General features: G+C 49.7%; 1 protein-coding gene across 8 annotated transcripts in view; it reads right to left on the reverse strand.

Moving 5' to 3' along the window:
• Window positions 1-730: 730 nt before the first annotated feature.
• MTCL1 (microtubule crosslinking factor 1) overlaps window positions 731-14,732 on the reverse strand; it is a 145,258-nt gene continuing 131,256 nt past the window's right edge. For 3 of the 8 annotated variants that reach the window (XM_087438897.1, XM_014780333.2, XM_087438893.1), the window contains 2 exons: window positions 11,584-13,123; window positions 733-6,099 (listed from right to left, as the gene is read on the reverse strand). In XM_087438897.1, coding sequence (XP_087295023.1) covers window positions 5,905-6,099; window positions 11,584-13,123 — 1,735 coding nt within the window. In that variant the 3' untranslated portion in view covers window positions 733-5,904. The other 5 variants (XM_087438895.1, XM_087438896.1, XM_087438892.1 and 2 more) reach the window with 4 other exon arrangements.

The raw sequence follows: 14,732 nt of genomic DNA on the forward strand, positions 1-14,732 counted from the left end.
TCCGCTGTGGCAGCCTGGGGTTCAGCGGTTCGGATCCCGGGTGTGCACCGACGCACCGCTTGTCAAGCCGTGCTGTGGCGGCGTCCCACATAAAGTGGAGGAAGATGGGCACGGATATTAGCCCAGGGCCAGTCTTCCTCAGCAAAAAGAGGAGGATTGGCAGCTGTTAGGTCAGGGCTGATCTTCCTCACACACACACACACACACACACACACACACAAAATAAGAACCTTGCTCTGTGATTCTGCACCCTGAAGCAAGGCGGGTAAGAGGGGAGATGGTTCTCCCTGGCCCAAGGCCATGGACAAGCCTGCTGGCCCAGACTGAGAGACAGCAGAAGAATAAAGAAGGGCTTCCTTCAGCTTTTATCTGAACAAGTGGGACAGACTCGAGAGTTTGGCAGCAAGGTCTGCAGAATCCTCAGCAGCAGATTCTAAAGCCCAGTTCTTGACGAGCAGCACGTGGCAAGCCTGGTGGTGGCAATGCTAATAATAACAGCAGCAGACAAACTGTCCAAGCCACCAGCAAGGCTTCTCTCCATCAGCACAAGAGTCTTCCGTTGGGAAGCCTTCCAGTCTTGCCCCTGCATATCCTTACAGCACAGTAGTCTTCTAAAGAGTAACTCCCTTGCTTAATATCTTTCCATGGAATTTTTTCCCATCTAGCATAAAATTCAAACTCTTTCCAGGGGGCCTCTCCCAAGCTCCCAGTTCTCTCCCCCTACCCTACTCCCCCATGCTCAGGCCACAATGGCCCTCTTCCGCTTCCTGGAACACACCAGGCTCATGCCCACCTCCTCCTCCCAACTTTGCACCAGCTATTCCCTCTGCCCAGCTGACAGCTGCTTCTTGTCCAGGCCTCAGTGCAAATGGCCTCTTCTCAGGGAAGCCTTTAAGTTACTCTCCATCCACTTACACCTGTTTACTACATGTTTCTCATCACTACATTATAAGCTCTGTGAAAGCAGGGAGCTCATCTTTTCTGTTCATCTCTGGTGTTCACAACTCTTAGCATTTTGTACACAGTAGGTACACAGTAAACCTTAATCCTTGCAAACCTGGGAAATAGGTATTATTGTTGCTATTTTTCAAATAAGTCTTAAAGCGATGACCCAAGGTTGTATTACTTTAAGTGTTCAAACCAGGATTCAAATCCAGATTTTTCCACTCTCAGTGCCACACTGATTCTAGTCACCCACAGTGTATTAAAGACCCAATGTCATCAAATTCATTCTAACAGCTAACTTGCTTTTGACTCAGCCTGATTTCTTGCTGTACTGGTTTCCAATGCACTTTGCATTCAAAGAACGATGCTGAAAGCACTAAATGCAAATCAAAGAAAAACACGGCAAGTATGATATGTACCGGTGGCCTCGTGAAACTGCTGTGTGTAAGAGTTAAACACGCCAGAGTGCCTCAGTTACGTAAACTGACTGATGAGTGTCCTAATTGTGCGTTGTGAATTGCCTCCCTTTGGAGAATGCTCAAGGTTGTTTAAGGTAACCAACACATTTTCTTCTGTTTTAAAAATAGACACATTGCCATCAACTGATGAATGGATAAACAAGACGTAGTACCTCCACACAATGGAATATTATTCACCCATAAAAGGAATGCAGTGCTGACACACACTACAACATGGATGAACCTCGAAAACACCGTGCCAAGTGAAAGAAGCCCGTCACAAAAGGCCACATATTGTGTGATTCCATTTATATGAAATATCCTGGATAGGCGAATCCACAGAGACAGAAAACAGATTTGTGGTGCCAGGGGCGGGGAGAGTGGCTGCCTGACGTGTACTTCCTTTTAGGGTGATGAAAATGTTCTGGGACTAGACTGTGGTGATGACTGCACAACACTGGGAATGTACTAAAAGCCACTGAATTGCACACTTTAAAATGGTTAAAATGGTAAGTTTTATGTTACGTGGATTTTGCCACATTTTTTTAAAAAAAATCAATGAAGTAGGAAATAGAAAATAATAGTTGTACTCTGTTACTTTTTGAACAAAATAAATATACATAACTCTGGCAAGCTTGATAAGCAAAGAGTGAGACACAAACGTACTAAATAAGAACTATGATATGCAGAGATAATACCGAAAACCTTAACGGGACACGCTACCCTCTCATCTGGAGAAGAAAGGAGGGTACAATATGCAGCCACCGCCCGAGGGCGGCTGGTGCTGGCTGTGACCAGGGGGCAGGGTGGCCCAGGGGGCAGGGCGGCCCTCGGGCAGGGCTGTTGGCTCTGTTTGAGGAATCTGCTTCTGCCTCTTTCTTTAGGACATGAAAGCAAATGGCACATTAGCGACGACAGCTCCTGGAGACAGAAACAGACACTTCCCGGGGCCGTCCTCTCAGGCAGCTGCCGCCTCTTGGAGCCCGGCGTGACTCACATAGCTGCCTCGGCATCCTTTGGACAGGAATGTAGAAATGATTTCATCCTACTGTCTTGCCTTTGCAAAAGCTGGAGTGGTTCCACAGTAAATGGACTCAAGAACACAAATGCCCAACCATTAGAAAATGGGATGGTCAGAGAAGTTCCAAACTGGCTTTCACGGCCCTGACGCCCATGACGTGGCCTTGCTCACTGCGGGCTCTGCTGGCGGCCCAGCTGCCGTGTCACCGCCCTGGTGAGATGTATTTATTACCACCTCCTCACACCCTGCTCCTCCTGTACCCCTACCCAACCACCTCTCCCTCCTTCACATTTAAATCCTGCTCTTCCTTCGAGGGCCAACTCAAGTCCCACTTTACTTAGAATTTAAACCACATCATATTTGCATTCCATTGTCTTTGTGCCTGGAAAATTTATCTCCCCTGTCCAGATGGCAAGTTCTCTGCTGACAGAAACCTCTCCTTGTAATTCTAGGGTGCCCCCAGTCGCACACAGCCTTCACTGCCTTCCAGGCCCCTTTCCCTCTATTCCAACTGCTGGCTGGTTTTCCTCTGCTGGTCAGTCTGTCAGTGATTGGTTCTGAGCGAGAGGTGAATTAAAGCAGACCCATGAGATTCACCGTCCTGGGGCTTTTGCTGCAGCTACTGGTAAGACACCTTTTTCCTCTAGGAGTTGCTAAACTAATAGACGCTGCTGGGGACCACTATTGCCAACTCTTGGGATGCTTGTCTGAGAATAAAGCCAGAGGAGAGCAGAGCAGGGTCCTGACAGCCTTGTTGGAGGCTCTGGATTGTAACCACGCTAGATGCCAGCGCTTTTCCAGGGATGAGGGCCAACTACTTCCCTTCTTGCTGCTAGCTGGCTGCTTCTAACTGAAAGAATGCTAATGCCCCTCCCAGCATTTACTGTGGGCACAGGGTAGGCACAAAAGAAGTATCTGCTGACTTGCTGATAGTTTATTTACAGCTATGTCTAGGGTGGTTAAGCAGAATATTTTTTGAATTAAAAAATTGTTATTGGGGGGCCAGCTCGGTGGCATAACGGTTAAGTGCATGTGCTCCGCTTTGGCGGCCCAGGGTTCGCAGGTTCAGATCCCGGGCGCGCACCAACGCATCGCGCGTCCAGCCATGTTTTGGCGGCGTCCCATACAAAGTAGAGGAAGATGGGCACGGATGTTAGCCCAGGGCCAGTCTTCCTCAGCAAAAAGAGGAGGATTGGCAACAGATGTTAACTCAGGGCTAATCTTCCTCACACACACACAAAATTGTTATTGAGGTAAAATATGCATAACGTTCACCATTTTAATCATTTTTAAATGTATGTAGAGTTCTGTGGCATTACATACATTCATATTGTTGTGCCACCATCATCACTATCTGTTTCCAGAACTTTTCCATCAACCCAAACAGAAACTCTGTCCCCATTAAACACTAACTCCCAATTTTTTCCTCTCCCCAACCCCTGGTAACCACTTTCTGTCTCTATGAATTTGACTACTCTAGGTACCTCGTATAAGTGGAATCATACAATATTTGTTATTTTTGTGACTGGCTCATTTCACTTAGCATAATGTCCTCAAGAATAATCCATGTTGTACAATGTGTCAGAATTCTCTTCCCTTGTTAAAGCTGAATAGTATTCCACTGTATGTACATAGCACATTTTGTTTATCCCTTCACTAGGGTTGTTGCCACATTTTGGCTGTGGTGAATAATGCTGCTGTGAAAATGGGTGTACAAATATCTGTTCAAGTCCCAGCTTTCAATTCCTCCAGACCTATACCCAGAAGTAGAATTGCTGGATCATATGATAATTCTGTTTAACTTTTTAAGGAACTGTCACAGTTTCCATAGCGGCTGCACCGTTCTACATTCCCACCAACAGTGCTCCATATCCTCGCCAACAGTTGTTGTTTTCCACTTTTTGGAAAGTATTTAGTTTACAGGTGCGACGGTGGCAATGCTGGGAAGAGAACTTACGTCATTACCTGTCTCGATAAGAAGGAAGCTGTAAGTTGGGGCAACACAGAGCTAGAAGCTCCGCCTGCGCCGCTCTTCTCGTGCTCTCGTGGCAGCTCCGCTTCCCCTTGAACTCCTCCTCTACCAAGTGCCCACAGGCGGGGCCACACCTCACCATCAGGGATGGAGATGCCTGTTCTGGAGGTACTGGCCACTCTCGCTTTCCCAAGAAGGGGAAGGGGGAGAGCCAGGCACATTTTGACCTGTGGATAACCAGTTTCCTCACAGCCCCATGTCCACCCGTGTTGGCTTTTCCAACAAGAATGGAGTCGCCTCTTTTATCTATCCCAGGACGCTCTTACAAGCACAGCAGCCCTGCAACGCCATCCCGCACGCGCAGTGCGTTCCCAGTTGGGTAAGTCAGCAGCTGTTGCCTCTTTACATGATCCCCTCTTTCCCTGGTTCCCCTGGCTATGGAAAACTTTCCACTTGACTCCTTAGGAAAAGATGGAGGGCATGTGAAACATGAGATCCAGGACAGGCTGCCATCTTGTAAAGGCTTTATTTCTACTTCATCATCGTCTCATACAGACTCCGAGGCACCATCCCTTGTTTCCATTTGGTATCTTCATGACTTTTTGTAGTGTTTTTCCTTAAACAAGAAAATTTTGAGTAAACACTGTATATTGCCAGTTAATCTTTTAACAATAATTTAAAAATGCAGTTGCTGTTGTATCATCAATGCAAGAGGACAATAAAAGTACAGTACGAGGGAATTCACAACGTATTACAGTGTGACAGACGACTCACACGTAGGCGATGGTGAGACCACAGCAGCAGGATGTACATGCACCAAGTGCTTCGAACCTGAAGACGTGCGGGTCAAGTAGAGCATGTGGATTATACAGCGCATTTGGTCAGCCCAGCTGAGGACTTGGTACCTTTTCAAAAATGCTGACACGAGTCCCCTCCAGGATATAGGATATCTGTCTTGTCTACTGGCTTCATGGCTTTTTCACTACAAAAAGTTCACTGAATCAGACAGTCTGAAGCACTTCAAAAATTCTTAAAAAAATAAGTACACTGACAAAATAAAATTAACTTAAAACAGTCAAACTCAACGTGGAAATAAACCAAACCCATATGTAACAGTGCAAATTTGACAGAGGCAGTCAGTATTGAGAGTGCGAGTGTTCATAATCTCTTAAAACGTACACCTTTAAAACTTTTATTTTTTAAATTTATTCATCTCTTATTTACCTTTTTTTGTTTAATATACTGTGTAAAAAAGATGGAGACAAAAATAGTTTTCTGAGCTATGAAAAAAATTAAGTTATTACAGGCACATTTACTGTTTCATTCTAGAAACATCTCAGGGTCACAGGTTGAACATTCAGCAGCTGTTTTTTTTTAAAAAAAAAACATTCTTTGACCTTGGGAAAACTAGATCTCTCCTTTTGGGTGGAGTTTGGTTGATGACAATGGTGTGGTTATGCAAATTACAGTGAATTATTCCACGATAATCCATGCAAACTTGCATCACGTCACAGGTGGAGCTTCTCCCCGGGTGCCTCCTCGTCGCCGAGCTCCTCCACGGAGGTCAGGTCTCCCGGTGACTGAGCCGGGCAGGCCATGGGGGAATGTGGGGCCCAGCGGGATGGAGGGCGCCGGTTTGCTGGTCTCTCGGGCCTGGAGAAGCAGGGTTCTAGGGATGGAGCTAGTGCGGAACAAGGTAGTTCCTTCAGAGCCGAGAAAGAGAAAGACAGGGTTACTCAGATGGACAGTTCCTCCAGGGGGTGATCTCCCCCACACACACTTCTCAACAGACTCAAGTTAAATATAATAGACCAGGGGCAACTTCTGAACGTTAATTTATATTTTGGTCATGGAGAATAACTTAAAATGATGTAAAGGGTTCACCCTGAATAATCAGTGACGATGGTAATGGGAAGATATCAAATTATAATGAAAAGATGGCAATGCCATGAGATGGTGTGTTGACAGACACCCTCAGACTTGGGCTGGAGCACAGGCCACGTGTCATACTCCCAGCGTACCCCACCACCTTGGCCCTCTTGAAAGATCTATTTAGCTACAATGACCGGTCCTAGGAGGCCAGCCTCCCTGTGCCTTGGTGTGGTGGGGGCCCATGAAGAGACCCATGATTTCATCCAGCTGTATTAGCAACGCGACTCACCTTAAAACAAACTCTGCTACTGTTTATTTTAAATTGACTGGCAGTGGTTAAACAAACTCCCACAACAAGGAACAAAGGCTGCAGGCAGGAATTTTAATTTAGGTCTCCTCTTGTTTAATGACTCTTCCTTGCAGCAGCATTTTAAAAAGTGGAGTGCAAGTGCACTTGTGCTTTTGTGGCGCAGGCATCCCACACCTTCTAAGAGCAGACCATGCAAGACACACTCAACCGTGGTGCAAGTCACCTCTAACACTTACTCAAGGGCCACTGCTACTGTTTTGGTTTTACAGAAGGCTGAGCTACTTGTCCTGAGTCTGCACAGAAGGAAACAAGGACGCCCAAAGTTGGAATTTGCTGGCACACACAAACGTGACAGGCTGTGGCATGGGGAAACAGTGAGTTCTACAGGGTGGAGCCCGTCTGCCCAAATGATAGCCAACAATGAAAGGGTGAGATGGTAAACCACACAATGAGGAATGACACGGAACAAAGCCCTCTGAGTGTCAGGAAGCAAGTTGGAGGATTTAAAGAGACGTGACAAGCAGCTGCAAGACCAGAAGGAGGAATGTGTCGTCAGCGTAGCAGAGAGACAAAGGCGGGAAGAGACAGTGACTGTGTTGATGGGCAACATGACGAGGGAGGGAGAAGATGGCAGGCGGAACACGCTGGAGCGCGCACAGACGCAGCGCTTCGGGAAGAATGACGGAGTGGGGTGGTTTCCCCGCCTCCCTGGGGGTCAGCAGAAAAGGAGCATTAGCCCTGGAGACTACTTCTTAAGGTTCCCTGCCTCCTTTGTGGCTGGCACTTTATGGCAAGGGGGAGCCTTGATCAGCAAAGCACTTACACTAATGGGAACCATGACAAGCAGCAACAGCTCACCTGTGAAAACATGTCAGCACTGAAATAGCTGAAATGCAAACTAACTAACCTGGGGTGAGCTGTCCTCACCTCATCTCAGCCCAGCTCGAGGGGACCCACGGGCTGGGAAATCTGCTCCTGTTTTGTGTCTTTTTGTGTTTCTGCTCCTGGTAGTATAAGAGTTGTGTGTGTGCATGTGTGTGCTGCACATGTGTGTATTGTTTGTGCTGTGTATGAGTGTGTTGTATGTGCGGTGGATGTCATGTGTTGGTAAGGTTGCTGCTCTAGGTTTTCTCGACGCCACCGCAGCCTGGTTCCACCTGGATGACGCTGAACCAGAATGGGTTTTTCATTAGACAGTTTTGTGCCACCTCTTCACTGGCATCTATTCGTGAACTCCAACAGGAAGAAATGTCGTACGACCACCAGTTCAAGGGAATGAACTTTTTCTTTAGTAATACACCAGCACATATAAGCAAACAACGCTGTCCTTTCCCGAGATAGTGGGTGATGTGGGCCTCTTATCCTGGGAGCAAGCACCACTGGAGCCTTTGAGAGCCCACTGTACTTTGCATTTAGCCCTTGGAGTTAAGGCCAGTGGATGAGTGGGTGGGTGACTGTATCCTTGATCAAAAACAAAGTGGGTATTTTCTCCTGCGCCTCCATTCAGGCTCTGAAGGCAATTCTGCGAGAATATTTTTTGGAGCAGGGATAGCTTTGTTGTTTATTCAATTAACAAATGTTTATTGAGCACTTACTATGTCACACCCCTGGTGATGGCCTGGGAGGACAAGACACATTTGGGTTTACTCCTTCTGGTGTGGTTATTGAGAAAAGGAGAGAAGCCTGTCCGTTATGGTCACACCTCACTGCAGCAGACGGCAGCGCACACGTGCCCTCAGCACACCCGTGAGCAGGTGCAGGCCAACTGGGAAACGCTGGGCTCAGAGACCCCCAGGCTAGGCCTCCGTGCAGGAGACACTCCCCTCTCCAGCCAACATCCCTCTAATCCTCTGAAAGCATCCTGGCTGCACACTGCCCAGGAGAGCGGAATCTCAGCAGTGTCTCTACAACATAAGAGCCCTTTGCACTGAGCGGTCCACACTCAGGTGAGACAAAAGGGAAGGTCCAGCCTGCCAACCTGTCCCTGCAGGTGGACCCCGGCCAGCATGGGTGTCTGCCTCTACGGAGCACATCTACCTGGATGATTTGGCCTTATTCCTGAGTGTCAGGTGCCAACCCTGATGACACAAACGATCTCTCCAGACAGCTTGGAAAGAAGGAAGAAAGCACTTACGGCGTGAGGCAGGCAGGGCTAGAGTCCCCAGGGGGCAGTTAGTAAGACAGTTTGGTTCTGGACAGAACAGACAGAGAAAGAGAAGAAAAACAAGGAGGTTGGAAAGTACTTTTAAAAAGAAGAACAGTAAAGGTTTAACCTCAACCAGCCCAGCAGCAGCTCAGGGAGAGCCATCAGGAGAAACTCGAGGTCCCGCAGAAACAGGCGCGTGCACGCCGGGCACACTGGCCTGTCCTCCGTGTAGGTCCGGAGCCAGCAGGGACCCTCACCACGGACCGGCAGGAGACCTCTCCCTTCCGCCCGCTATTTTTCCCAGAGCTGCCCTTTGGCATTTAACATTTCAAACACCCTCTGGCACACAGAGAGACAGGAGTCACAAGACTGTTGTATTTGAAACAGAGCCCACTAAACAGCCTGTTTGTTTTAGTCACAATGATCTAGCAACCGCTGCTCATACTAAAAATTTCCTCTCGCATTTTCCACTTAGACACAGGAGGGAAGAAGAGCATTACATTTCCAGATTATTCTTTCTCTTCACACCAGAACTCCTTCTCACAGCTTCTTTGCATCGCCGAATTGGTGCTATGGCTTCAGGAGAAAAAGAGGAATGAGTAGCTTGTGGGGTGGGAGTGAGGGTAGAAAGGGAGACCTCCTGTTGTGCACGTTCCTAGCGCAGGAATGCCCACGTCACCCGTGTCTAGATGCCCAAGTGAACTTCAGGGAGCGAGTCCACCACAGGGAGCACAGAGCAGGGTGGGAAATCAGAATCAGTTCTGGTGATCTGGATGAAAACCCAGAACTACATCATCTATGCAGTGACAGGAAGGGGTCTCCAATGGGCCTAACACAGTAAGTCAATTCAGACAAGGAATATTCCACTGGAATCCAGAACAAGCAAAATTCCAACAAAAAGGAACAAAGGGCCCACGACATTTAAATATAGCCAGTGAGTGCTCCATGCAGGTTCTGAATCCCTGAAACTACGCTGTGCTCCCTACAAACTGGTCAATCATCTCTTTGGTAGCAGACACACCAAGTGAGAAGAAAATCTAAATAGACTCTTTGCAGAGGATAGGAGTGGGGGGTGGGCATAGCTTTGTACTGATAAAAGCATTGTCATGCCTTACAACTGTGATTCAGTCATTAAACCATTTTCTTTACATTTTTTGGTTCCTAAAAATTAATTTCTATTTAGTGTCTAATATAAATGGACATCACAGACACAGCCAGTTAATGCTTTGGGACAAAGCCCTAATTTCAACTGATTCCTCCAGAGCCCTAAGAAGGCAAAGCATTCACAGAAATAAGACCCTCTGCAGCCAGTGAGTCACTTACCTGAGGGCCCTGGAGGGGTGGGGGTAACAGAAGCCTGCAGAAAACAACATTTGTCACCTGATAACCCTGAACCAGCAGCATGTGTCCTCTCAGAGCATGTCAACAACTTTATCACAGACTCGTAGCTTCGGAACGTGTAGGCCACATACCATCTATATTAGGTGGAACCTTGCCATTTCTGTAGGTCACTGGCCATTTCACATGGTTGAACCTATTGCAGATTTAAACTCTATGTTTTGAGTTAAACACTGGGAACTCGAACATCATTTTGCTCCAGTGGGAAATGGGGGGCAGAAGGAGGATCAGCTCATACAGGAAATACACCTTCCTCCCTCCTCATCCGAGAAGAGAAGCGAGGGCTCCCGGGGCCATGGCAAGAAAGCAGCCAGGCAGCCCAGGGAACGTATTTCTCTCCTCCTCCCCCAACCCTTGCCACCTGCTGGAGCTGCCCAGCCTGGAGAATGCTTATGGGTGTCTGGATCCCACTGCTGCGGAGCTGGTCCATCTGGGCTACCAGTAGGTCAGGCCTCACCCTCAAGTCTATACACGGGATCACTCACTGAGCAGTGTCTTGATGGAGCACTGGGAAACGTGTCCTTCCCACCCCGTGAACTGTGAGGCCACGGTCACCACCGTTTTCACCTTTAGCATTATCATCAGGCTTTGTTTATTTTGCACATTCTTGAAGTGGAAACAGGAATTGTCTTTTAAAGTGGTGTGACACAAATATACTACATGTAGATATGCATCAGAACAGAATTCAAGGTTGCCTGATTTGTGAGTGGTAAAGGGGATATAATAATCATATAATAATAATACGTGATAATAAGTGTGGTCATGTGTAATGTGATAACATGTGATGTATAAGGGGGATAATGATAACCGTCACATCATTTGCAGGCAGGATTTTGCTCTCATCCATTTGTCTCAGCTGGTTTCACTGCTAGGGAGACTCATGGACACGGAGCAGGTATGTGATTTTGAGAGGTAAGACTACTATTCCATACTGAAGCCAATACTGGAATCCAGGTGTTGTAATTCCTGATGAGATGTTCTAGTGTCCACGCTGTCAAAATCCTCTCCAGCACACCTCTTGTGTGTCATCATGTATAAAGATGTGGAGCATGCAGAAAGCCCTGACATGACTCTCCATACTTCACATACATACACACACACACACACACACATTCATAGAACACAAATTCATACAGAAAGAGGGCAAATTACAACCCCAAGTGAAAAGCCCAGCTAAAAAGATAAGCATCGATCACTTAGACCAGAGAAGAGAACCTCAATCAAATTTAAAATTGTTGTGAACAGTAAAATGAAATTTTCTTTAAGCAGCAGCTCAGGGTTTGTGTTTCTGCCTATTCCATTCTCCCATAAACCCTGTATCTCCCCAGCTCACAAGAACCTATACGGACCAGGATTCTTGAACTCAAATGACCTGATACAATCCCAGGTTCAAACGTGTTCTCTCAACATTTAAATGGAAGAACTGGGAGGGTGAGGGTGTGGATACTCAGCCTGCATTACCTCAATGGACCCTGGTTCGGCTTTGACTGCTTCTCCCACATGGCTGTCACTGTTGAGACTTGAGGGGCCGTGGGGGGACTGCCTCCTCTCCTCCTTTAAGGCATGCTCCAACAGCTTCTTGTTGAGGATCCGAGCTACATTCTCAGTGAGTGTGTAGCCAGGGGGAGCAGATAAGTCCTGCCTCACAGGTGTGCCCTCTCCCCCTTCCTCCCTACATGTCTCCGAGCCAACCCCGATGGGGCTGGGTGACTGTCCCCGGGAACTGGGGCTGGTTTCCTGGCCTAGGCCCAGCTCTGGCCGGGGTTCTGCAGAGCAAGACCGACTCCCAGCCCGCATCCCCTTCTGGAAGGGGTCCTGCACCACGGGGCTGTGGTCGATGATGTTGAAGAGGCTGGAGAGGCCGTCGTTGATGGCGGTGTGCACGGGGCTTTCCCTTGTGGTGGTGGAGCGGGCCCAGGCCGACTCGCTGCACCCCTTCTGGGCCAGCCCTGGGGAGGTCCTATTATTTGGCTGGTCAGCTTTGGGGAAGGGCTTCCTCTGCAGCTTGGGAGACCCGTACTTGGGGGAGCAGCACGTGCGTTCAAACTTGGCCTGTACCTTCTCGATGGCAGGCGCCACCTGCCTGCTCCTAAGGCCGCGGGAAGGAGATGATGCGGGCGTGGCACCACCCCCTGCCTTTGGTGTGAGACACTTGTGGGGGCTGCTGGTGATGGCGCTGCCACGCAGGGCTTCGGTCTGCAGGCTCACGCTGATGGTCTGGACGGTCTGTGTCCCCGTCGTCCGGGACCCATTGGTCTGACAGGCCATATCCTTGACTGGAGGCTCGGTGGGACCAGAGCACATGGCATTCCTGACAGAGAAGGCCACCTCCTTCATGTCATCACTCATGTTCTTGGACATCTCCAGGCTGTGCAGTGGGGAGGCAAAACCCAAGGGGGTGCAGAGGGTGCCATCGAGGGGGCGGAGCCCTCCCTCCACGTAGTCTCGGGGGTGTCTGGAGGGGGCCCCAGGCCACCTGCCAAGCATGTGTTCTGAGGAGCCCCCCTTTGTGTCTCCCATGCCCCCTCTGGCTCTGCTTGTGGAAAATGGGCACTCGGGCTCCGGCCGGCCCCTGCCCTCACCGCCCGCCACGACGATGCTATCCATCCTGCGGACGGCAGGCGGGCTGTGCAGCACCCGCACCCCGGGCGGCTCGGCCCGGACGTGGCTCCGCAGGGGCTGCTTCAGGCAGTGCTCTGGGCTGGTCATGGTGTCCGTGGTCATGGTGACGCTCGTGGTGAGGTACCAGGAGGAGTCAGGGAAAGGCTCGGTGCCGGCCTCGTGCCCCACCTGCCCCCCCTCGGTCCTGTCTGCCCAGGGGTCTGGGGGCCTCTCGTCCCAGCTCTTGCTGTTGAACTCCTCGATGTACTTCAGGTCGTCAGGAGACAGGGGCGGAGTGACATCCTCCCTGCTGCTCCCGGCGGGCAGGCCTTTCTCGGGCAGGAAGGGAGAGACGTCCATCAGGCGCTGGAACTCAGACATGGAGGACACGGACACCGCCCTGGGAAGAGTGGAGAGAGGACGGCATCAGCGGCCCATGTGCCAGCCAGGGAGCCCGCTGACCCGTGCCCCCACCCCGGCGCAGCTCACGAGTCCTGCCTGCACCAGCAGCGCCTGCTGCGCGACGGGCTCCACCTGAATGACCAGCACGCTCGCTGTCCAGCTGCCTGATGTTGTCCAGCTCTGACCCTGTGGATGTTTAACGGATCTTTACGATGGCTCTGGAAGTGTTCCAGGAGCCTTGTACTGGTCAGAACTCAATACAGCCAACCCTTAGATACTGTGGGAACAAGCGGAAGGTGGGCAGGGCAGTCAGAGCCAAGCTCCAAACCCACTTTGAAATGGTTCATTTTAGCCTGTGGACACTCCGCAGGAAGAGGGGAAACTACAGGAACCCTGGCTGTGGCCTGGGCTCTCCATCTATTGACAAGTGCCTTCAATTCCAAACCTACTGGGAGACTCCTGGGTTCCAGGCATCATGGCAGGTGCTCAGGCTACAGACATGACCGCACCACAGTCCCAACCCAAAACCAGCCACTGGTACTGGAGGAGTGAAATACCCCAACAATATAACTACCATCTGAAGTCCTTCTTACTCTCAGCCTCATCCTCCACTGGCCTGAAGTACTAACAACGTCCAAAGGCCAAACAAAAGACGTAGAAGAGAGAGAGGAGGGGAAGATGTAATCAGGTTGGCAAACAATTCCCAAACACCATTTCAAACAGAAACTCCACCCGGCCCTGCCAAACCCACCACCAGGGCTCAGTGCCCTCAGTTCCCTCTCTGCTTCCTCCTTGATAGCCGAGCTACTTTTTGTTCTTGCTCCTTCTATACTCCTGGCCAAGATGCACAAACACAACGGGAGAGTGAAGACAGGAGAGCTAAAGCAACAGCCAGTTTGGGGTGAGCTACTGCCTGATGGACGTGGATTTGGATGTAGATGGCTCAGTGTATTGGCACTTAACTCAATATATTTCGATTTGACATGAATTTACTGACTGCCTCCTGTAGGCCCAGGTGGCACGGTATGAGGGGCTGGGGACTCCAACATGCTGAGACAGGAAGTTGCTGCAGGGCTTGGGCAGCTTGTCAACCCAGCCAGGGCAAAGAAGTGGTGGCCAGGAAGGAGGCTTGGGGCTGGCCATGCGTGCCGACTCAGGTCCTGGACCCTCTGGTCTGGAATCTCTCCTGATGTGGTGGTGGAGGTGAAGTGTGTGCAGACTCACTGTCTCTATAAGTAGACCACTTTATCATAGGACATATTAATAACCATGCACCCCCAAACTCTAAATACCTAGGGTTCTAGACCAGCCCAGGCCCTGCTGAAGGGGTCCCAGACTGAGTGCATGGCCACTCCTCTGCAGGACCCATTAACAATGGCGAGGCCAGAACTGGGTCCTGCTCTGAGCAAGTCTGTGGACCACAAGGACTGGTCCACAGAATGGGCAAAGTTCTAGGTGGCTTGGCTGACAATGCCCTTACCCTAGGGGCATGTGCTGGTGGTCATTACCATGGGGTAAAACAGCAGGCTACAAATGACACCACTGGGCATTTCATCTTGTTATTTCTCACTAGAGGCACAAGTCAGTGGTATTTTTGTTATAAATAA

Source organism: Ceratotherium simum, chromosome 14 (genome assembly GCF_057802395.1).
Source record: "Ceratotherium simum simum isolate JZ-2026a chromosome 14, ASM5780239v1, whole genome shotgun sequence".
NCBI classification, from domain to species: domain Eukaryota; kingdom Metazoa; phylum Chordata; class Mammalia; order Perissodactyla; family Rhinocerotidae; genus Ceratotherium; species Ceratotherium simum.